At 33.3% G+C, this 24,088-nt stretch overlaps 3 protein-coding genes across 5 annotated transcripts; 2 read left to right on the top strand and 1 right to left on the bottom strand.

Annotated features, from left to right (window-relative positions):
* The first annotated feature begins 270 nt into the window (after positions 1-270).
* On the top strand, positions 271-2,230 carry LOC110627359 (probable E3 ubiquitin-protein ligase XERICO). Its single transcript, XM_021773638.2, has 2 exons — positions 271-428; positions 1,425-2,230. The coding sequence occupies exon 2, from the start codon at positions 1,535-1,537 to the stop codon at positions 2,015-2,017; it is 483 nt and encodes a 160-aa protein (XP_021629330.2). The 5' UTR covers positions 271-428; positions 1,425-1,534; the 3' UTR covers positions 2,018-2,230.
* Positions 2,231-5,059: 2,829 nt separating this feature from the next.
* Positions 5,060-16,138, top strand: LOC110628588 (ribonuclease E/G-like protein, chloroplastic). 3 transcript variants are annotated; one of them, XM_021775334.2, is made up of 14 exons: positions 5,060-5,379; positions 6,182-6,282; positions 6,811-6,992; positions 8,577-8,829; positions 8,915-10,041; positions 10,180-10,497; positions 10,613-10,654; positions 11,284-11,408; positions 11,940-12,087; positions 13,106-13,178; positions 14,249-14,361; positions 14,689-14,808; positions 15,147-15,302; positions 15,711-16,138. In XM_021775334.2, the coding sequence occupies exons 1-14, from the start codon at positions 5,225-5,227 to the stop codon at positions 15,882-15,884; spliced, it is 3,087 nt and encodes a 1,028-aa protein (XP_021631026.1). In that variant the 5' UTR covers positions 5,060-5,224; the 3' UTR covers positions 15,885-16,138. The 3 variants fall into 3 exon arrangements, with proteins under 3 accessions (XP_021631026.1, XP_021631027.1, XP_021631028.1); XM_021775335.2 differs by having other exon boundaries at positions 5,351-5,379; positions 6,753-6,992; XM_021775336.2 differs by lacking the exons at positions 5,060-5,379; positions 6,182-6,282; positions 6,811-6,992 and having other exon boundaries at positions 8,688-8,829; positions 8,904-10,041.
* Positions 16,139-16,524: 386 nt separating this feature from the next.
* On the bottom strand, positions 16,525-18,879 carry LOC110628589. The gene is made up of 2 exons (XM_021775337.2): positions 18,713-18,879; positions 16,525-18,543 (listed from the first exon to the last, which is right to left on the bottom strand). The coding sequence occupies exon 2, from the start codon at positions 18,484-18,486 to the stop codon at positions 16,789-16,791; it is 1,698 nt and encodes a 565-aa protein (XP_021631029.1). The 5' UTR covers positions 18,487-18,543; positions 18,713-18,879; the 3' UTR covers positions 16,525-16,788.
* Between the last annotated feature and the right edge of the window lie 5,209 nt (positions 18,880-24,088).

Below are 24,088 nucleotides of genomic sequence, written 5' to 3'. Positions count from 1 at the left end.
GGATAAGACGTTGAATACAAACACATACAATGTGCATGTTAAAAACCTTCAAAAGAAAAAGGTGTAACACATGAATTAAACTTAAAAAAGTGCCAAAAGAAAAGCTAAAAAGAGGAGCAAGACAGGGGAGATGATATAAAGTAACCATGGTTTGAAGAGATAAGTGTCCGGAAAACACGGAACACTAACCATGGTTAATGAAAATGGGTTCAGTTTGCTGATGGTGGTAGAGTTTGGCCTCTGGTGAATTGCCGTTGTATATATACAACAGCCACCCCCAAAGAGATGAGAGGCCATAAAGAGGCAAAGCAGCGATCAAAGCACACCGCTGAAACTCTTTGTTCTTGATGCTCGAATATAAACATATATATATATATACATACACTTCTCTCTGGAAACAAATTTCTGTGTCAGAGTTCACTTGTTGCGTAAGGCTCCATTCAATTGCAGTTCCATTTGGAAATTTGTTGTTCTTTTCTTGATTTCATTTTTTTGGGTTTTCTGGGAAATGTTTAAATTTTATGTTGATGAAATATTCTATCTCTGGATTTCTGAGAGAAATGCTAGATCTCATATCACTCTTTGATTTATTAGTTTAATGGGTTTTATCTTGCTTCAGTGGATTCATTGTATTTCTTCATGTTTGTCATTTCTTTACCTTTCTGATTTTGTCTTCAATTGTAGACAACTGTCTGAGCCAGGCTAGATCTTCATAGTTGAAAAAATAATCCTATTATGTAATATGTATTTATTGATCAGTGAAGAGCTTTTCTTCATAATGAAATTGATGATTTCTAGAATTCTGGTCTAAATCAGATAGTGCAGCACAAGGTAGATTAATTTGGCTGCTTTCATTTGTTGGATTGAGGGGTTTTATTACATAAAGAAGAGTATATGTACTTCAATCCATTTTCCTTTACAGGGACAACTTATTTCTAGTAATCAGTTCTTCCTGCTTCTTGAAGGCTGTCTTATATGCTATAGTCTCCAACCCAATTGATACTGTTTCATTGAATGATTTTGTTTTGAATCCTGATAAAATCAGGCATGGTGAAAAATTTTCAAGTTGGAAAGTATATTCTTTTATTTCAAACGAGAAAATTGTAAGAAAAGAAATCAATTGAATAGAATTCTTGGAAAATTCTTCAGTCCAAACAGAGGATTAAATAACCTGTTTTATGAGTTCTTCAGGGGATTAATTATCCCTTTTTCTTTTGGGTTTATTGAAGGTTAGTCTTTTGGCTTCTTTTGACATGATTTTAATCTCATCTTTGACCATATTCATAATCACTTTTATTATTATTTATTCTGCAGATTATCTGTTATATATAGTAATGTGTTTCTTCCTTCCATGTTTGGTTGATGTTTGTCCACTTTTTTTATGTTTTATATGGTATTCTAACTTCTCTTTTGATGCATCTCAGAGAAAACATCAACGAAAGTGGGAAAACTTCTGGTCTGATCTTGTTTATCTTCTCTGTGATTGATCAAAATACTCCCTTTTACTTCTAAAATTGTCAATTGATCCGAAAACATGGGTCTCTCAAGTCTTCCATCTCCATCTGAAGGAATGCTGTGTGTGCTTTTGGTAAACACTGCCTTATCAATCTCCATTTTCAAAGGGATAGTCCGGTCGATCCTTCACATTGTTGGCATCCATTTATCATCCTTCTCCTCATCATCATCATCTTCAACCCACTCACCAGATTACACTGAAGACCTCACAGAATCATCTGAATTTCCTTTACCTCCATCAGACGCGTACATTAGGGAGTTTCGGAGCAAGAATCCTGCCACTCGATTTGAAACAATGTGTAGCTATGAACAGTCTCAGCAACATGACTGCTCAGTTTGCTTGACACAATTCGAGCCAGACTCGGAGATAAACTGCTTATCCTGTGGCCATTTTTTTCATAAGGCATGCTTGGAGAAATGGTTGGATTATTGGAATGTTACTTGTCCGCTTTGCAGGTCTCATGTGATGCCTGGAGAAGACTATGCATCTTGCTTTTGGTGAGCATATACTCAAACTTTGCTAGTCTCAGGAAATGTTCATGTACAGCATGTAGTGTACAGGTACTTTACTCGAGCGTATCAGCTACGGCTCGCTACTGTATACTTGTGTTTCGTAGGAGATTAAGTAGACCATAAAATTTTATTGTATATATTGCAAGGTTTATGATATGCTCTGCATCTATCCAACTCTGGTTTCCAGCCTTTTCCTTTTGAAGCCTCTTTTTTAGAGTCAGCCTTTTCCTTTGAAAATGAAAATTTTGTAAGTTAAAATGGAAATAAATTCTTCCATTTCAAACAAGAAAATTTGACAGAAAAGAATTGATTTAAATTTTTGTGAAATTTTTAATTTCAAACAAGGGGTTTAGGAAATGTAATTGATGATGCAATCCCAATTCTTTGTTTAGGATTTCTTAAAGAAGCAGTGCACTAGAAGGTTGATAATGCTTGTGGGGAGAGATAAATCTGATTGGGATCTTAGAGTGTCTGATAGATATTTTTGCTTGGGCAAGATTTTCCAAGCTATTGCCTGACAAGAAGATTTGGAAGCTAACTGCTTTTAGAAAATGGAAGTGATGATGCAAACCCTAATCCTTTTGTTTATACTTGACTAGAGAATCACTGCAGTAGAAGGTTGATAATGGTGGTGGGATCGGAAAATCTAAAATTTAATTAGGGTTTAGGTTCCATTTATTTTCGGACAATTCATGTGAACAATATTCTTTAAGAAAATGATGGAAATCTTTTAATTAATAGGAAGTATTTAAAAGAAAATTTGATTTTTTTAGACCATGAAAATATTTTTTATTAATTATTTTTTTAAATAATTTAAAGATTAACAAATTAAAAAAGGGAAATTTTCTGCCAAATAAACATAATTCTGGGCATGTCATTTCCTTTTTCCAATGGGTTTAGGCTATATTCATAGAGGTTTAGAGCAAAATTTCCCATCAATCATGAAAATAAGCATATGATCCAGCAAATGCATTAAGGCTGGAAAATACAGTGAAGTTTCAAAACTTCACTAATAATAAAGATTTGCAATAAATTAAAATTTTAAAATATCCCAAAAATAAAAATATGAAAAATTTTCCTTTGTCATGTATAATAAAGGGAATTCAATGATGTAATTGATGTTGAAAATATAATTTTTTTTATTTAAATTAGTGATAGAATTTTATTAATTTTAATTGAGATTGAAAATTTTTATTTACATTAATTAAATTACTTTGACAACTAAATAATTGTTTTAAAAAATTTAATATTATTTATAAAATGAAATTGTTAGCAATGATAATTGTCACTAATTTTATTTTTTCTCAAATATTTAATCATTTATTTTTAAAATTAATTAAGTTTTATAATGATATATTTATGTTTTACTATATAGTTAATTATCTTTTGTAGGTCAACAAAATATATATATATATTTAAAAATCCTAATAAACACATTAATAATTAACCATTAATTATAGCTAAAAATAAATATTTAAACTTTTATTTTATAATAATGAGATTTTTTTAAACTCTAAATTGAAATTCAAGTAATTATATTAAACAGTAAATATATCATATAATTTGATCATATAAAAAATAAAATAATTTTATTAATAAATAATTATTAATTAATTAAATATTAAAAAAATAAATAGAGGGATTGAAAACTTAAAACCTGCTATACAATAGGCTAGATGACTTATTCTAAAATAAAATTAGAGTTGAGTGATTTTATTGCAATAAATTAAAGTTGAGTGGTGATAATGAAATAAATCTTAACCCTTTTTAACCGTCTTCTACTTCAAATCAGCCTATTAATTTAGCTTTTTCTTTTTAAGAATGCCACGGTTGATTTTTAAAATATTTTATTATCTAAAATTAAAAGATTAGAGTAAAAAAATAAATTTTGAATTATTTTATTAATAAATTAAAAATATTAAAATATAAATATAATTAATAAAAAAATTTAGACTGTTTTATTTAATAAATTAAAAAAATAGTAAAAATATAAAATAAAATATAAGTGGCAAACTCAAATTTTAGTCCAAATTCATCTGACTTAATCCTCTAAAATTAAAATTTTATGACATTAAAGTGAATTCACTGAAGCTTTTTAGATTATTAAATTAAGGTTAATTAATTTAAAAGTTTAATATTTGCACATATTTATATTTTAATTTAAATCTTTTAATTTTAATTTAATTAGTTTAATTTTTATATTTTGATATTTTATATTACATTTTAATAGTATAATTGATATATCATATTATTATTATTATTATTTAATTAAAATTTTTAATATTTATATTATTTTATATTTTAATTTAAATATTAAATAAACTGATCAATATTTATACTTAAAATAATTTTAATTAATTTTTTAAAAATAAAAATAAAAATAAAAATAATAATCTAATTATTAAATATATAATTTATATTTTTAACCATAATAAATTTTATTTTATAGTAATAATTATAAATATTTTATAATAAATATATTATTTAATTTAAAATAGCAATATATATAAAATAGTTAAAATGATATATTATTATAAAGTTTTTATAATTATTAACATAAAATAAAACTTATTAATATTATTTTTATATATAAAATTATTTTATATTTAAAAAAATAAAATATTAACTTTAATATTTTATATGAATTCTTATATTTTAATTTTTAAAAATTATGTAAAATTAAATGTTAAGTCAATTAATTTAAAATTTGAATATTTAAATTAAAATATTCGGTTAACTATATTATTAAAATGTCATATAAATTATTAAAATTTATAAATTTCTAAATTAAATAAAATTACATTAAAATTGAACTAATTAAATTAAAATTAAAATATTTAAATGTTTGTTTGGATCAATTTACCTTAAATTAATAGGCTAATACGAACAGTGAAAAAAAAGAGTTGATTGTGATAATAATTAGATTTGCAATTATTATAATTAAAAAAAGGGACATAGGAGACACACAGACTCGTGTGTAAATTGGCCACACGTGCAAAACAAGGCGCCAAGCCCATCCTAATTTCATCCCCCTAGGCCTTCTTCTGCTTCGTTCTTTCTATCTAGTCCACAGACAGAGCCAGTGAGCCACTCGGTGCTCGTTCTTCTTTCATGGCGTTTCCAGTTTCAAAACCCTCTTAAATGCCAATATTACCCTCGTCGTAATCCCTAATTTACCACTTGTGGACTGTCTCCTATGCCTTCTCTGCTTCACAATTCCTGCGCCACTGACCTCCAGCCCTCCACAAGGTTCATGGACGTCTCCGAGGCTAGGCCTTGGCTGCACCACTTTCGTCTTCTCAATCCACGCATTTCCTCCTGCCTTTTTGGCCCCGAGAGGTTCTTATCTCCGTAAGTTGTGTATATTCTTTTGTGTTCTGTCTTTGTCTCATCTCTTTGGTTTTCTTGTTCCTCCTGCTGTTTTATTTATTTCAATTGTTTTTAGAGAATTGAAACTGGGTTGTTCCCTCTTTGCGTGTTCTTGAGTATTAGTGGCTGCTGCTGTTTTGTGATTGACCCAGGTTTATTTTATACTCCGTTCTTATGTACTTAAGAGGCTAGTGAACTTTAGCTTTATGAGTATCACAATTGAGTTGTTTTAGGGGAGCTCATTTACAAAATCCTACATTTTTTAGTGACAAAAAGTCTAAGAGCTACAAGATAATGAATTGAGCTTTATCAACTTGACTCGCTAATTAATTTAGCAAAAGGGATTGAAAAATATTAAAAATTCTATGCCTGAGCAATGGAATCAGGATAGCATGTTTGATAAAATTCCATCTCGGTACATGTCAAGCAATTTCTTTAACTTTGCTTGAAGTGGCAGGATTTGTAGCTCCTGGTCATGTAGTGCTTAAAACACGTAGAATCAATGGCAGAAAGCTGGGACAATTATCTTTACATAATATAAGAAAGCTTATAATGTTGTATATAAGTGATGTTTAGGTAATGGAAAAGTGATACTGCTCAAAGCACTATTTGTCGTGAGTAAAAAATGTGTCAAATTTTTGTCCCCTATTGAAAAGATGGAGAATTTCATTTTACATGAATTAGAAGAATTTATTGGAATAGTCTTACTGCTTTAGCTGTTCCTGATATATATCTTTCTCACCATTCTCTGTAAAACATCAATTTCATTCTACTTTTGAAACAGGTACATATGCCGTCATATGCCTTTTGGAAATGTATACAGATTTGCACTTTCTAATGGGACTTCTACCTCTCTGTTAAACCCTGTAAAGTCTATGAAAAAAGGTGATTTCATAAGGTCCCAATTTAACAGTATATGCTCATTCAAATTTTCTATTTGAAATTTACCTTGCGGATTTCTTATACATGTTTTACCATCTGAGTATTTGCTCATTGTGTGTGTGTGTGTGTGTGTTTTTCTTTTAATTATTTCTCTTGGTTATTTTTTTTCTCGTTACCTAGGATTTCAAAAGGGGCTTCATTTCTATTTAACAAATAAACAATTCTTATTATAGTTGGACTAGGAAAATGGATTACTCGAGAAGTGATAAACATCATCCATCAGAAGACTATAATTTTTGTGGAAGGGGAAGTCATTACACACATTTCATTCTGTCCAAGTCCCCTTAACATGAAAAGCTCCAGCCACTCATATGATGCCCACTTATAAGAGAAAAATATTTCCATAATATACTCTCTCTATTTCTATGGATGGGCATAATTTTCTTTATAGATGTTGTTGTTTGTCCATGCAGGAAGTACTTTCCTTTAGTTTAGAGTGGCTGATGGATCTAGCACATTCTGATTTCTCAGGCCATTCAAACACTACTTCTAGAGGATTATGTGAGGTAGTTTGGACAGTGGAAGCTGATTTGGCAGCTGGTCAGCTTCTCTACGTAACTGGGGATCCTATTTCATTAGGTGGTTGGCAGCCAGACATGGCTATTCAGATGTGTGCTACTGAACAGGCAAAGTTGTGGAAAACTGAGGTCAAGGTAATTTTCACAGCTGTGATAATTGTAAAATCAGAAAGTATCTATATGATAATTCAAAAGCATCAGATAAAATTTTGGGTCCATTTATTTAAAAATTTGAATTCTTTGATAAATATACATATATTAAGGTTCTTGAAAAAAAAAGTACATAAATTAAGGTTATTGAGTATCTGATGCAGGTAAGGTATTGATGCATGATCATAATAATGTAGTCGTAGTTCACGTAGGCACTGTCAAGTTCAGTAAGTTTTATGCATTGTGTGGGTGCTATCCTTTATGCTTTTCCTCCCTTGACACAAAACATAATCATTCATTACATTCTCTTGATTATGTGGTTCTTCCTTTTATCTTTTCTTATGAATGAAAAAGATTTACTCTCACTCATATATATGGCTGGAAAAAAATTGCTCATGCAACACACATACTAAGACTAAACTAATTGTTAAATTTGGGCTAGGCCTAACTTACCTCAAAAGCTAGCTCAAGGAGGAGGATTGCCTATGCCTCATATAAGGGGCACATTACCCCTTTCCACAACCGATGTGGGATTCAACACACCCCTTCACGCCCAGAATTTTACTGGTGCGTGACACATTTATGGGAGGCCCAATATCGGATGGGGAGGCTCTGATACCATGTTAAATTTGGGCCAGGCCTAACTCACCCAAAAACTAGCTCAAGGGGGAGGAGGGCCTATAACCCATATAAGGGGCACATTACCCCTTTTCACAACCGATGTGGGATTCAACACACCCTCTCATGCCCAGAATTTTTACTGGTGCGTGGCACATCTATGGGGCGCCCAACATCGGATGGGGAGGCTCTGATACCATGTTAAATTTGGGTTAGGCCTAACTCACCTCAAAAGCTAGTTAAAGGAGGAGGATTGCCTATACCTCATATAAGGGGAACATTACCCCTTTCCACAACCGATGTGAGATTCAACACTAATGATCACAAAAAGAGATAAAGCCACTATAAGGAATTTTGATGATGTGACCGTTTTCACTGAGAAGGAGAATATTACAATTGCCTATGTATGGAGTTTCTGGAGTTTTCTTTCTATGTAGCAATAGGAGAAACCCCCCTCCCTCCCATTTTACACCCCCACTCTTCCATTTTGCCTTGAGTTATTAGTTCACAGCATCTTCTTTGAAGTAAGATTCACAAACTAAACAAATAACATGCATATGCACAACGACCATTAAATATTGGTGGAAGGAACATTACCTGTTTTACATCGTTGGTTGTTCTCACTGATAATGTAATTTTATCAAAGATTGGTTGGATTGATCTTAGGTCTATGAATGCTTGGTCTCTTTCTGTCCGCATGCTATGATACTAATTTCATGAGCTATAATGCCTTTTTATCACATGGGAGAAAACTGTGCGTGTTCCATCAGAATTCATCAATTTTACCTTTTTTAAAGGATTTGAGATGTCCAAAAATTTCTCATTAAAAAAATAAATATTCGGCATACATTCTTACCTATTTTTCTGCATTTTTTGATATGATATCCTTAATCAATTCTTAAATATATATTCACAGAAAAATCACCAGAATCACCTTTTCCGGCTTTGCAGATCCCTTCAGGTGTGAACTTTAAGTATAATTATTTCATCAGAGAAGAAACATGGGCTTCAGGTGACATCATATGGCGACCTGGACCTGAATTTTCTTTATCAGTACCTGTGAATGTCAAACAAGATAGCAAAGTTAATGTGAGGGATTCGTGGTTGAAGTTTAATACTGAAAGATCTCCACCTCATGTATGGGGATCATGGATAGAGGAGAAGTATTTACCAGTCCAACCTTTAGTCCCTGCTCAAGACAGAGGTAATATCCTTATTAGCGTCCTATTTTGTGGAACTTCCACATTTAATTGTTTCTGAACACTCAAATGCTTCCAGTGCTTTGACAGATCAACATGAGGTTGTGAACCACTGTGAAGTTGATTTAAAAGAATCAGAGGTATTTGTGAATGATCTCCAAGTCAAGGATAAATTACACTTGAATAATAAGCAGACAAATACTTTCATAAATGATGGTCCAAATTTGATTTTCTCTGAAAGAGACCAACCTGTTGAGGAACCCTGGTTACTCCATTCATCAATTATCGTTCTTGTCTCTAAGGATAAGATCATGCCCATGTCCAAAAATAATGGCACTGTCGAAAATGGTGCAATAAATGTGGATGTGAATAGTCAGCATCTCCAAGACAAGGATACATTGTTGCCTATAGATGGGAATGATCTTAATTTGAAGGATGATTCTGTTTCTACAATCATTTTGATTAATTCTTCAATATGTACCATGCAACGGATTGCTATATTGGAAGATGGGAAATTGGTTGAATTGCTACTGGAACCCGTTAAAACCAATGTACAGTGTGATAGTGTGTATCTAGGGGTAGTTACCAAATTTGTCCCCCATATGGGTGGTGCATTTGTAAACATTGGGCATTCAAGACCTTCTCTTATGGATATAAAGCAAAACAGGGAGCCATTCATATTCCCCCCATTCCGTCAGAGGAGGAAGAAAGGAAACATCAATGGTTCTGGGGTTGAAGCCCTTGGAGAGCATCCATTTGCTGATGAAAATGAACATACATCAAATGATGTTGAAGGCATTGATGATGTTACAGAATTCATCTCCCAGGAAGACTTGGTACCATATGCACATGATGACCATGAAGAGCATGAAGTTGATGAAGATTTTGATATTTCAGACATCAAGGAAAATGGGAATGGCAGTGTAATTAGTTATGGTGAAGCAGATACTCATTTTGAGCATTTCTTGGATGGAAGAGAGAACAACCTGAAAGGTGAAACTATGAACAGGTTTCATCCATTTGGAACAGAAAGGTCTAATGATCCTTTAATGCCTCGTCCACAAGATATGAAGGATTCCGAACATCTATTGGCTAGTGAAAACAAGTGGTTTCAAGTTCGTAAGGGCACTAAAATTATTGTACAAGTTGTCAAAGAAGGATTGGGTACAAAAGGTCCTACTCTAACTGCTTACCCAAAATTGCGAAGCAGATTCTGGGTATGTTCTGCCAAGTTCCAAGTATCCCCTCCATGAATTTTAATCTGCTATTTTTAGTTTATTTTGCTGCAATCAGTCATACTTTAAGCCCATTATAGTGTTTCTCTGAAGCGATGAAGCCCTTGCTATGGTTTGCAGATATTGATGACTCGTTGCGATAAAGTTGGTATCTCAAAAAAAATATCTGGTGTTGAGCGTACACGCCTGAAAGTCATAGCCAAGACTTTGCAGCCTCCTGGTTTTGGTCTCACTGTGAGGACAGTTGCTGCTGGTCATTCTTTAGAGGACTTGCAGAAAGACTTAGAAGGTTTACTTTCAACATGGAAAAGTATAATGGAACATGCAAAATCTGCTGCTCTCGCTGCTGATGAAGGTGTAGAAGGGGCCATTCCTGTTATACTTCACAGGGCAATGGGTCAAACTCTGTCAGTTGTTCAGGATTATTTTAGTGAGAAGGTACATGCTCATATATGTCTATTTTTATGGTTTTATCATACATCAAAATGTCACACAAAATTATCGCAATATTATTTCATCACCTGATTTGATTCTTAATTAAAATTTTCTTTAGGCAAAGAAAATGGTGGTTGACTCCCCAAGGACATATCATGAGGTAATCTTTTACTGATTAGCAATCTATGAGATTATAAGCAGAGAAGCACAAGTGTAATCTGTTTGTGTTAGTGTGCAAATGTTGTTGTGATTGTCCTCCCATATGAGGATGAGCAAGGTGGATTGGGTCAGATCTCTGGCATTGGGCATAATCATGTTTGCTAGACAACTTGTAGTATATGGTGTGGAAGTATTTGTAAAAATCTATTTAATACAGAAATGTGCCTAATGGGATATGTGCTTACTGTTAACTGTATTATTTTTTTTTTTTTGCGCTCACAAATTATAAGCATGCTTATTTATATTCGTTTCAGACATCAAGTGCTTACTGCTATATTGCAAAAGCTTTGAAAATGGTAGCAAGTAAAAAAGTAAAAAAATTTATAGTTTTCAGCAACCTTTTTATATATGTTTTAATAAAAATCATGTTTAGCCTGTTTACTTGATTTTGTGAGTTAAATGCACTAATGATTTACTGTTGCCTTTATCATTATCAGTTTTCTTGGGAGTGCTGTTATGTAGTCATTTTCTTTTAATTTATATTCATCTCAACTTTCTCCTTTGCCATGAATATTTATAGAAAGTCAATTTTGTTCCCTCCTTTTGCTTTTTGACTCCTTTCCTTGTCAGGTTACAAACTATCTTCAGGAAATTGCTCCTGATCTTTGCAATCGAGTTGAATTGTATGATAAAAGAATTCCTCTTTTTGATGAATTCAAAATTGAAGAAGAGATAAATAATATCCTTAGCAAAAGGTGAGGATTCAGTGGTATTATTATGTTGCCATATGTTGTTTAAAAGGATTGGTGCATTTCATATACTTGTGTTGTTAAATCTTGTTGACCCAAGTTTCATAGTTTACAGTTTATGAACATACAGTAATATTCTAGATTACAGCAAGTTTGAATCAAAGTGCTATAGTGGCAGATTGACACGTTAAAGTGAAATAACTTTTTGACCTTTTTGACATTTTGTTGTTATTGAACACCAATGGAGTTTTGATATAAACTCTATCTAAACAAAGGATTATCTCTTCACCTTAACATTTTCATTCTTCCTTGGGCACTTATATGACTTAAGAGTCATTCCCTCAAGTTGAGAAAGTCCTTGGTTAACTTTTAAAATCTATTAGTAACCATTTCAAATAGTAACACCAAAACCTCTAAAATTTCATGTTGAGAATTTTTCTATGTTTGGAATATTGACATATTTATTACACGGTTGATTATTTTCAGTGAGCTCAATAGCACCTTTTTGGTCAGTGTTAATTATATCTCGTCTTGCAGGGTTCCAATCCCCAAGGGAGGTTCTCTGGTAATTGAACAAACAGAGGCACTAGTCTCTATTGATGTAAATGGGGGACATGTAATGTTTGGACAAGGAACTTCACAAGAAAAAGCTGCTCTGGATGTAAACCTTGCAGCCGCAAAACAGGTATATAAGATTGAATGTGCTCATCAATTTACATAAACAGTCTATGTAGTTGGTGTGGCGGATTAATTTCTTCATTTGTATCGATTTACTTGGGCAGGAAAAAATAGATCATATATCTCAAAGTTTTATTTATTTAATTATTACAACCAGACTCTATATAGAAGAGCAAGTATCAGATAATAATTTTGTTCTTTGTTTCCACTTCTTTGAAATAAATTCTCATTTATTGGCAAGTGCTGCAATTGTTGCGGATGCCGATGGCAGTTTCTTAGCAATGACGATATTTCCTAATGGGCAATTGGTAATATGAACTGATCATTTCCAATTTGTTCCTGACTGGATTTGGCTTCCTCCTGCATGGTATTGTTTGTTTTAGGCTTTAATGTGCCTATATTCTTCCGAAAAGAGCCATGTGACCTAATCAATGTGAAATTAGACATCGTTAGTAGCACTGTCTAATCCTTATGCCCAAATGCTATGCCTCTGACCTCAGTCCCCTTGACTTAGTTTCTTTGATATCCCACGTTGACTTGTAATTAAGGAGGCTTCGTTTGAATCTAAGCCATTCTCTTTCATCTCAGTGTCATTTTCCAAAAGGATAGAATGGGCAGGCACATAGAGGCTCAAAGCAGACAAGTAACTTGTGAACATAGCTAGAATCCATTCAAATATAAAATTTAGCACATGATTAATGAACAATTGAGAAATTTAATACCTAGTATAAGAAATAAATTTGTATTCATTTCATGTAATATTGGAGAGTTGTTGTATATATGATGTTTGGACAAGGGTACTCAGACATGTCTTTGATGCTTTGACACCTCAAATTTGTGGGAAATTTATGAAATTTTGGACATAGGCAAGTCCAATTCCTGGACATGTACTGTTACTGGAGTACTTAAGTTACAAAGTAAGCTTCTGCAAGAAATTGTGACTGTATAGATATTCTGATTCTTATTTTTAATCCCCTAAACCTTTTAAGTGCTAGTATTTTAATAGAAAATGATATGCGTTTCAGATTGCAAGGGAGTTGCGGCTGAGAGACATTGGTGGTATAATTGTTGTGGACTTTATAGATATGGCTGATGAGTGTAAGTAAAAAACTTTTTCTCTCTTCTCTGTGTGTATGTGGATCTGGTTGCATACATATCTAATTACCTGGACCCTAGGAAATAGATTGAGGGTGTTGGTCTGTAGTATCAATTTGTGGATTATTTTAGGATCAGCAACTTGAGATTGTTTTTCAAACTAAATTCTCAGCCTAGAATTATATTCTATCCAAATCAAAACTTTATTCCTTTTGCTGTATAAGTAGAGGTAAATGAGTTACTGATATGTTAGTGGAAGAAATCTGGGATGGTAATCATGATATTTTTGCGACTTTCTCATATTAATAAAGAGAGTAGTTTATCATAGAGGAAAAGATAGGTTTTGCTGTTAACAATTGCTACTTCTACTTCTATGATGCAGAAATCCTTTGTAATGCATATCCACATGTAAACCAAGTTGCATTTAATCACGTTAAACCTACATGCATTCCTGGATAAGTTACCAATTTTTTTTGTTTGGTTTTTGAGCTAACATGGTTCAAATGTTTGGCTGGTAATGCTTACTCCAGTTGCTTGTTGAGAACAACTTAGTCAAACATAGGTGACTGCTGAGATAAAAAAGAAAAAAACAAGTTATTTATTGATCCATCTTCACACTTAAGTCTAACTCGTTCTTTGGATTATCAATTCCTTTTTAAAAAGGGTTGATATACACAGTCAATTGGCCCAGTGAATACTATAGAGCAACGGAGAATAAGGATTAGACATGCGACATATCTTTTTTATGATAGACTCTTTTAGGGGAAAAAATTGAAATAATCATAATTCAGGATAAGGACAATTGGGAAAAAGCTTCATGCTTGCTATAATCACTATTTGAGAAGTTTTACCAGACATATCGGGGTGGTTCGTTTGTTGTAGATATTAAACATAGAAGTGAGTTGCTGTAATATGACTTTAGGAGAGACCTTTTTGCTCTTAAATTGATCACCAATTTTTTCCTGTAAGAAATGAGTAGTTCAGGGGAAGCATCTTGCTTGCTATGGTAATTATTCAATTTGCATACAATCTTATGTCTTTCTTTCTTTCTTTTTTGGCTGCTATATTTTCAGCAAATAAGAGATTAGTATACGAGGAAATGAAGAAAGCTGTTGAGAAAGACCGATCAACGGTGAAGGTTTCTGAATTGTCAAAGCATGGACTTATGGAAATGACCAGAAAGAGGGTATGCTTGACTTTGTGCTTATCTTCTCCTTTTTTCTAATTTCCTTAATTTTTCTTTCAAAAGTGCATAAAAGCCTCAGCGAAGCCATATGCCATCTATTTGCAATTGGCTAAAGAGAGTTGGAATGAAAGTAAGTGCAAGTGTTGGAATAAAAGTATGAAATAATATGCCTCTTTAGAAGAACTTGCACTCAACGCATGGAAATTGCTGTGCTAAATGTTTATGTACATTACAATTTTGATAGTTTAATGTGATAATCTTTAGCTTAGTGCTACTCTTGATCAACTGATGTAACATTTTTAATCTGATGCTTGCATTGTTTGGCAGGTTAGACCTAGTGTTACTTTTAAGATTAGCGAACCTTGCAGTTGCTGTCATGCTACTGGGAGAGTTGAAGCTTTAGAGACCTCCTTTTCAAAGATTGAACAAGAAATTTGCCGTTTGCTTGTAAGTAGAGCTTCTAGCATAAAATTCATACTTTTCTTATCAACCGCATTATTTCATATGGGTGTCAGTAACCACCTCATCCTAGGACTGGCCTAGGAACAAAAAAATCAGCTGCGTATTTCATATTTTGGAGTTTGTCCATGTTTGAAGCTGGGCTGAGCCTGTGGTCAACCACGATTACAATAGATATTGATTGGCGGAGAAACGAAAATTACTCAAAACTATACAATTAAGACTTTCAAAGAGTTGGTGAAGACAACATTAGGAATCAGGCGTTTTGGTTGTTTTTATCTATCTATTATTATTATTTTTATTATCATTATCCTCTTTTTATGAAGGCAATGATGGACCAGAAGGCAGACCCTGAAAAACCCAAGACCTGGCCAAGATTTGTTTTGAGGGTTGATCATCACATGTGTAACTACTTAACTTCTGGGAAAAGGACAAGACTTGCAATCCTGAGTAGTTCTCTCAAAGTATGGATTTTTTTGAAGGTATGCACACCAGGGAGTATTTTAGTATGTTCCTATTTGAAACTTTCATGCAATTGTTCGGATAAGAAAGCACCATTAAAAGTATGGATGCATTATTATTTCATTACCCAATGAACTTATGCTGGAGTTTTCGGCCTTGTACAAAACAACCTGCTTGAAATATGTCATGCGAGACTAGCTGATGTCCTTATACGACTTAGTACGAGACAGGGCCATCTATCTCAGGAAGAGAAAAATAAGGAAAGGAAAATCTTTCATCCAACATTAATTGATTTGTGGACACCTACTTCTGCCTTAACAATTTCTTGTCTGCAAATATCCGTTGCCTGAAGCTAAAATGATAAACGGGCTAGATTTTTCCCGTCGCCCTATAATTTGCAGTTCTAAGTACTCACAGTTTTTACTCAGGTTGCTAGAGGTTTCACTAGGGGGGAATTTGAGGTGAAGCCATTTACAGATGACCAGGCAAATGAAAATCAACATCAGGTTGCAATATCAGTACTAAGACGAGCAGAGACAAGAACTTCTGGCAAAAAAGTAACACTTGTTCCTGTCAAAGGGGGTAAATCTGGTGGGAAATGAATTGACATCACTACTTACATTTTTGTATAATCCTGCAACCTGCTTTTTTATTTTCATTTATATCCTTTTCATTCATTTTTTTTATTTTTGTATCTATACTGGGTGAGAAAGGACAGTCTATTTCTGGTTCAGATGATGTCCTGTTTACTTGAAACTAGTTGGTTCCCAACTTTCTATTGTAATACTGAGCATTAACTAATGCTTGCAGCTAACATTTTTGTCATGCAATGTTAATTGTAGCAATTTTAGAAGAACTTGTCAACGCATTCTTAACTCACTGGCAATGCAATTTGAGAAAAAAAAAAAGTATAGTTTTCATGTGGCACTTGCAGTCTTGCACCTAGCCGTGCCTCAACGGATCATAAGTTCCAAAAACAGTCATCATCATGCTAATGCAAAATCTCAAATACAGCAGCAGCAATGTCACAGGAACTGAATGGTCACTACATCAGCCACTTCAAATTCCTGTTTTACTTCAATCACCACAAAAAACAAATATTTCAATATTCTTTCAGGTCTCCAATCCAACCACTTCAACAATGTTTTATTCAGCAAAATAAAAGTATACAAAGTCTTGCTATGCTTCACTATTTGCGAAATCTCACATAATTGTGAATTGGTTGATGCTCTAATAGAAATATGAAGGAAAAAGGAAAGCTGAGAACCAAATTTCATCACTGACCAGGTAACACACGATTTGCTTACACATAATGGAATGAATCAAGAAAGAAAGTAATGGAACACTGATGAACTAGTTCATATTGTTCTACAAGTACAAAATTCATGGTACTGCTATCAAAACTAACAAATAATGGTAACAGTTTCTCAAATGGCTAAGAGTACACGAGCTTATGTTTCATTGCAACAACAGAAAAGCTTCAAATCTAAATCTCATGTATAAGAATTAACTGGCAGCAGTATTGCATGTGTTTATACCATCTTTGCAATCGTTAGTAAGATCATTGAACGTTTCAATCTGCTTTTTCCCTCTCAAGAACACTTCTGTATCCACAGAAACCCTCATATAACCATCAAATTCAACAGGAACACCTTTGTTAAGTTTGGTTGTCTCTGAGTACCATTCACTGTTCTCGTCCCAGAGATCCTTGTACTCATCAAGAAAATGGGTTGTGTATTTATCCTTCAAAGGGTCAAAAAAGGAAGTGTCGGGTTCGTTTGTTGCAATGTAGATGTTCCTCCCATCTTCAATCTTGTTGGCCAAAGTTGAAAGCAGAGCATCAGGAGAAGTATCCACTGCAAGGTTAGGCCAGAGCTCCTTGTTCTTTGCTTTATCCCCTCTCTCAATGTGAACTGCATCATAATCCCAATTCAATCTTGAGGCAATTGCTGAAACAATATCCATCAACCTTCTTGATTTCCATATCAAATGCCACGGCCGTTGAACAACGGACTCTGTCTCTCCTTCACACACTCTGTACCAGTAATTATCCGGTTCAACTGATCCAAACTTCCTCATAATCAGAGTGTCTTGTACCTCTGCTAGTTTCATAGGTGTGATTCCAAAATCCTCCACGAGATGAAGACTTAATTTATCCTTCCTGTGCCATTTACCCCAATCCTCCCAAAACTGAGCCTGGTCCAACACTGATGCTGCCTCCTTTAAATGCTCAAAATCAAAATAAAACCTGAAATCCTTCCCTTCCTCATCTTGATTTGAAGAACTATACATCGAATTCAAACAAATAGTTAAATCCATAATCAAAGTTCGATTTAGATATTGCGCTTCACCTAATGCACACAAGAAACTCCACAAATAATGATTCATACTCTTGCATCTATCACCACCACCACTGTAAATAATGTACTTGCCACGACTAAACGACTTCTCTGATTCAACCACTGGAAGTGAATCGTTCACAGTTTCCCCTACAACAGGTAAAAGCACTGCCTGTTGTTGCTGTTTAGGTGCCTTTTCAAACCCAGGTTTCTGATTCTTCTTCCTCTTCCTTGCATTTACACCTGTATGATAATCACCAATCCCCACAACACTAAGTGTACAATTCTCTGATCTAGTTATCACAAACCGCCTGTAGTCCTTGTAAAATGCAGCAGTCTTCCCTTCTTTGGGCCTAAATCGCCAAGCCATGTCACAGCTACTACCATTATTGGCAGGAACTGGTTTTCCAAACCTATAAAAATGTATGTCCTTAAACTGCTCTATTGTCTTTCTCATCATCAAATGAAACACTTCCGGGTCCCTACAATCTATAGGACCAACACAATTCTCTGTAGTTAATTCAGGGGTACTAGAGCCATCATCCTTTGGGGTTTCTACATCTGTGATGTTGATAAAAGTGGCAAATGCAGTCTGGTTTGAGGCCAGGAAATCCTCCCCAGTTTTCACTACAGTTTCATCAGATCTAAACGTGGCATTTGAGGTTGATGTGAGGAATGTGTTGATCTTTGTTGATGGATGAAAAAGCGGGTCCTCAGGCTCATATGTAGCAGCAATAATAGTGAAAATGAGGACTCCTAGGACAAAGATTGTGAAGCAGAGATTTCCAATCATGGCCAATGCATTTTGGCCTAGATTTTCAGGCCTAAAACTTCCTGTTCTTGCGTAAGTAGCCCGACCCAACATCTTTCTTTCCCTCTCTATTCTGCCAAGATTCTAAGATTAACTAAAATCGACCAACAACTGCAAGAAATTAAGACTACCCAGATTAAAAAAAATGCAAAAAGAACCAAAAAAGGCAAGAAATGAGAGATCTACTGGATGTATGGATCTTGAAAAGAATCAAACAAAATAAGAAATCAAGAATGCGAGACCCATTGGCAGTAAAGTCTAGTATCAACAATACACTTACAGAGATATCAAGATCAAGGAACAGCGGCAAGCAGATTCATCTCTCTCTTTCTCTGCGACGAAGAGCCTGACCTTGTTTCCGTGTTTCTGAGCTGAGCACCAAGCTACTGAGATGTGTATAGTGAGGATGAGCTGTACGAGAGTGTCTCTACTCTCTCCTCTCCTCTTTTTACAAGTCAATGATTTAATTAAAAAATACAAATCGCGAAGTCCAAATCTCATTTTGTTAATTTATTCAAACAAAACCTCATTTTATTAATAAAATAATTTATCTACTTAAATTATTTATTGCGAAATTATTGAATATTTATATATAATTGCAATAAGATTATTGAATATAAATATATTTTAAAATTTTAAATTAACTCTTTTGTATAATTACTTAAATATAAAAATATTATTCATTAATGGAAATTTATTTTATATTGATATAACTAATTATTTATTAAATAAATTGTATTAAAAATTGAATGAATTGAATTAATTTAAAATTTTAATTTAATTTTTTATTTATTTCAATTTGATTCAATTTTGATAAGAAAGAAAATCAAAACAATCAAATCGAACTGATTTAATAATAATTGAATATTATTTTTCAATAATAGATTAGATCAGGTTAAAATATTTTAATTAATTTTTAAAATATTAAAAATAAAGTATAAAATATAAAAAAATTATTAAAATTTTAAATCGATCAAACTAAACTGAATAAGATTGATTCGATTCGATTCAATTTTTGATTAAAATTAATTCAATTTGATTTTTATAAATATTAAAATTTTAATTTTTAATTTATTTAATTCAGTTCGATTTTAAATCCAACAATATGTAATCTAAATATTAAATATTTATTTTCATAAACTTTTTATTTATAATATTAAACAAATATAAATAAAGTGTTAATTATGATTTAGTATTCATATAAATAAAAGAAAATATTGACAAAATCATACGCAATATATATTTTTTCTTCCTATAATCTTTTAGGTTGATGAAGCCTCGGTCGACGGTAAATTATTTTGTTTGTCTTTATCTAGATTGGAGTTTTGTATGAGAGGTTTTATTTTTAATTTTGTTGCATTGGATTTTCAATTTTGGATTTTATTTTAGTTTATTAGGAGGTCATATCAATAATTTAAGAACGTAAGCAATTAGAATTTTCAAAATTTTTTGAGAAATTACAAGTTTTGTCGTGTTTCCTTCCATTGTGTAGTGCTTGAGGTCTCAATCTTTTTTATCCATAGTTTTTTCAATATCTTAGTTTGTTTGTAAATGGTTACAGTTGCTTGAATAGCGCCTTGTTTTAAGTTTTGGCTTGCTGCTTATGATGCTTCTACGATGGTATAGCAGTATTTGGTTCAAATCAAAAAATATGATCGAATCGAATTGATTTAAAAATTTAATTCAATTTTTTATATATTTCAGTTCGATTCAGTTTTTAATTTCAAAAATTTCGATTATTTCAGTTCGGTTTAGTTTTGATTAGAAAAAAACCGAAAAAACTGAATCGAACCGATTAGTGATAATAATATATTTTTTTAATAATATAGAGAAATTAAATCATATTAAAATTAAAATATTTTAATTAAATTTTAAAATATTAAAAATAAAGTGTAAAAAATAAAAAAAATTATTAAAAATTGAAACCGATCAAACTGAATTGAATCGAACTGAATCAGACCGGTTCGGTTTGATTCGGTTTTTGACCAAAATCGATTCGATTCAGTTTTCATAAACACTAAAATTTCAATTTTCGATTTATTCAGTTCGATTTAATTTTAAATCGAACCGACCGAATGCTCACCCGAACTTCTATTACTATTTGAAATGATTTTTGCAAGTCGTTTCGTTTGTCTGTGAATTATTTTTCCAAGCATATAGTGAATTTCTTTTGTTTTTTTTTCTTCAGCTATGACCGTGAAAAATAACATGACTATCGCTAGCAGTCTTAACGATTTTAGTTTAGCGGCTCTAATAACACTGATTTGGGATTGGACGATAGATTTGAGTTCGACGTAGGGTTTGATAGTTCGTAATTTTTTATTGAGTTGAAATCTACTAGACTTTTCAATATGAGAAATTTACATGTTAAAAAGACGAAGAATACATATTTATATATAATTGAAAAAATAGAAAAAATAATCAGAAAATAGCCAAATTGATCTTCGAAATGATGAGTTCTTAATTTGAATATTCTCAATTATTAAAGTATAATGAGAATGGAGAAGAATATTTCTTATTGTTTTACATTTATGTCATATTTAATTTTTATGCCACCTTGTTATAAAAAAGAAAAGGCAAAAAAAATGAAAAAGGGATTTGTGAGGTGTGCATGTGAAGGGGACATTTTTGATCTTTGGGTCAGGACACGTATGATATCCGATAAAGATACATAAAAAAAAAAAAAAAAAAAAAGATAAAGATATTAGGGCTTCTCTGCCATCATGGATGAAAGCAACCTTTTCATTGGAAAACAAATTAGGCAACCTCTCATCATAAAGGCATAATAAAAGATTGCTTCTTGGATCAACCATCTTCCATACCCAACTTTTTATGGGTCGCAATTATCTATGAAATACTTCAAAATATTAAAATTATTTATATTCATTTTAAAATTGTGCCAATTTATTTACAATACCATAATTTATTAATTCAATTTAATATATTTATAATATATTTTTGTTATTTATATTTTATATTGATATGTGATTTATTAATAGTTTTAGTTTACTAATTTACAAAGAAATATTTACTATTTTATGGTAGATTGTTTCTAATTTTTTTATTAAAATTTATTTAATAACTTAAATATTATATTTTTTTGTAAATATTTTTATTAAAATATTAATTAGTTAAATATGGAATATTATTTTTTGGGAAAATTACTTCTTAGTCCCTCAGGTTTAACGTAATTAACACTTCTGTTCCTCTATTTTGGCGACCCAACACTTAAGTCCCTCACTTTCTCTTCCGTCCAAATTCGTAGTCCTTCCGTCCATTTAAACCGTTTGGTCAAAGAGTCAAAAGTGAGAGGTGATAATTTTTTCCAGAAATACCCCCTTCTTAATGTGAAATTCCTTTTTTTTTTTTCTCTCTTTCATGCTTTCTTCGGTTGCAGAAGAAGGAAGAAGAAGAAGAAGAAGAAGAAGAAAAAGAAGAAGAAGAAGAAAGAAGAAAAAGTTGCAGAAAACGGTAGAAAGAAGAAAGAGAAGAAGAAGAAGAAGAAGAAGAAGAAGAAGAAGAAGGAGGAGAAAGAAGAAGAAGAAGAAGAATAAGAAATTGCAGAAAAGAGGGTAGGAAGAAGAAGAAGAAGAAGAAAGAAGAAGAAGAAGGAGAAAGAAGAAGAAAAGAAGAAGTTGTAGAAAATGGTAGGAAGAAGAAGGAGAAGAAGAAGGAGAAGAAGAATGAGAAGAAGAAGAAGGGGTATTTGGGTTTGGGTTTAGTGAGGGTTAATTTTGTCAATTCACGTGTTCCAAACGGCTATTTTGGACGGAAGGACTGCGAATTTGGATGGAAGAGAAAGTGAGGGACTTAAGTGTTGGGTCGCCAAAATAGAGGGACAGAAGTGTTAATTACGTTAAACCTGAGGGACTAAAAAGTAATTTTCCCTTATTTTTTTAGTGTTACATACTTAAGTTTTGTAATTTTATATACTTTTAAATGTATGCATGATAAAATTAATATATAAATTCCATAAACTCTATTATTTTATGAATATTTAAAATATTGAATTGTATGAAAATATATCAAAATAAATAATATAAATGATACCAAAAATATTAAATTATGTCAAATCAAGTTAAATGAGTTTATTCCTATTTAATTGTATTATATTATTTTAATTCAACATAATTTAAATTTATCATGTTGCGTTATATTATTTTTGTAATACCCGGCTCGTTCAGGCATCGGACTTCCTCCCGTCAGGTGGAATCTCGGATGTCGGATTCGGTTGGCGGGGCATTGCACGGGACACTGACGGTTTTACAAGGTTTTAGCAAGGTTTTCGCAAATGGTTTTAAGTGTTTTATGGTTTTGAACGGAAAGGGAAGGAGTTTTGAAGAGAAAAGACCAAGGAGGCAGACTGCAGGTTCGGCCGCCGAAGGTAATGTTCGGCCGCCGAAAGTGCTATAGGTTCGGCTTCCTAAACTTCACGTTAGGCCGCCGAAGGGTGCATGGTTTTGCATGCAGTTTCGGCAGCCGAAGGAAAGGCGGTTGGCCACCTATTTAAGCCCCGTTGACTGGCCATGGAGGGTGCTAGAAGCTCTCTTTGTGGTCAAGGTGGGGTTTAGGTTCTCCTTGGATGTTTTCATGATGTTTTCCTCAAATCTTGGAAGGTTTTCATGAGTTTTCCCTTGGATTTGAAGGTTTTGAGTCAAAAGAGGAAGTGGTGGAGCTTGAAGCTTGAGGAGCTTGGTTTCTCCATGCTTTGAAGCTAGGATCACACCAGCCAAGAGGTAAGTGTTGATCCGTATGTTTTATAGGGTTTTCAGCAAGTTTTATGAAGGGAAGGGTAGAGTTGCATGGTGAGGTGTAAAAGGAGGTTTTTGAGGGTTTTTATGCATGAGTATGTTGATGTGTTATGGGTGTTGTTTGTTGGGGTTTTTAGGTAGTTTTGGACCCCTTTGTGCATATCTTTGAGTATATGCTTGCTATGTGTGTTGAGATGCATGGTGAGTGAAGTTTGGGGGAAGTTGTGCATGAGGTGAGCGAGGTTCTGCCTAACTGGAGAACCCAGCTTCGGCCGCCGAAAGAGGGTTCGGCCGCCGAACGTGTTGAGGAGGTGGTTTCGGCTGCCTAAACCTGCCCCCGAAGGATGGGACTTTCGTCTCTGGAGGAAGGTTCGGCCGCGAAGGTGCCGCCGAAGGTAGAGACTTTCGTCTCTGGAGTATGGTTTGGCCCCCGAACTTTGCCTCCGAAGGCTTCGGCCGCCGAAAGAGGAGATTCGGCCGCCGAAGGTATGCGAGTTTCGTCTCTGGACAGGGTATTCGGCCGCCGAACCTGCCGCCGAATGTGTTCTGTCCAGCCTTCTTTTGCATGTTTTGTGTGCTTGTTTCAGGAGCTTTTAGAGGGAGTTTGGGAAGTTGGTTATGAGTCGTTTAGCGTATGTGTGACGCCTCATTCGAGTCCTTTGTGTAGGATTGGACCCGACAGTTCAGGAAGGTCGTCAGGTTTAGCAGTTGCAGAGTCAGTCAGGTTTCTGCTTGAGGAGCAGAGGTGAGTAGAACTAAACTTAATCGTTTTACTGAGAAATGGAATGTATGAGCATAGTTCATGCATCATGGATGCCATGATATATATTAGGGTGATTGCATTGCATTAGAATCACGAAGTTGTTGCATTGCATATTCTTGTTGAGTATGATCAAAGGTTAGGT

This window comes from Manihot esculenta, chromosome 12 (genome assembly GCF_001659605.2).
Source record: "Manihot esculenta cultivar AM560-2 chromosome 12, M.esculenta_v8, whole genome shotgun sequence".
In the NCBI taxonomy this organism is placed as follows: Eukaryota; Viridiplantae; Streptophyta; class Magnoliopsida; order Malpighiales; family Euphorbiaceae; genus Manihot; species Manihot esculenta.
Note: the sequence above shows the minus strand (reverse complement) of the source record. Positions and strands in the feature narration are given on the sequence as shown.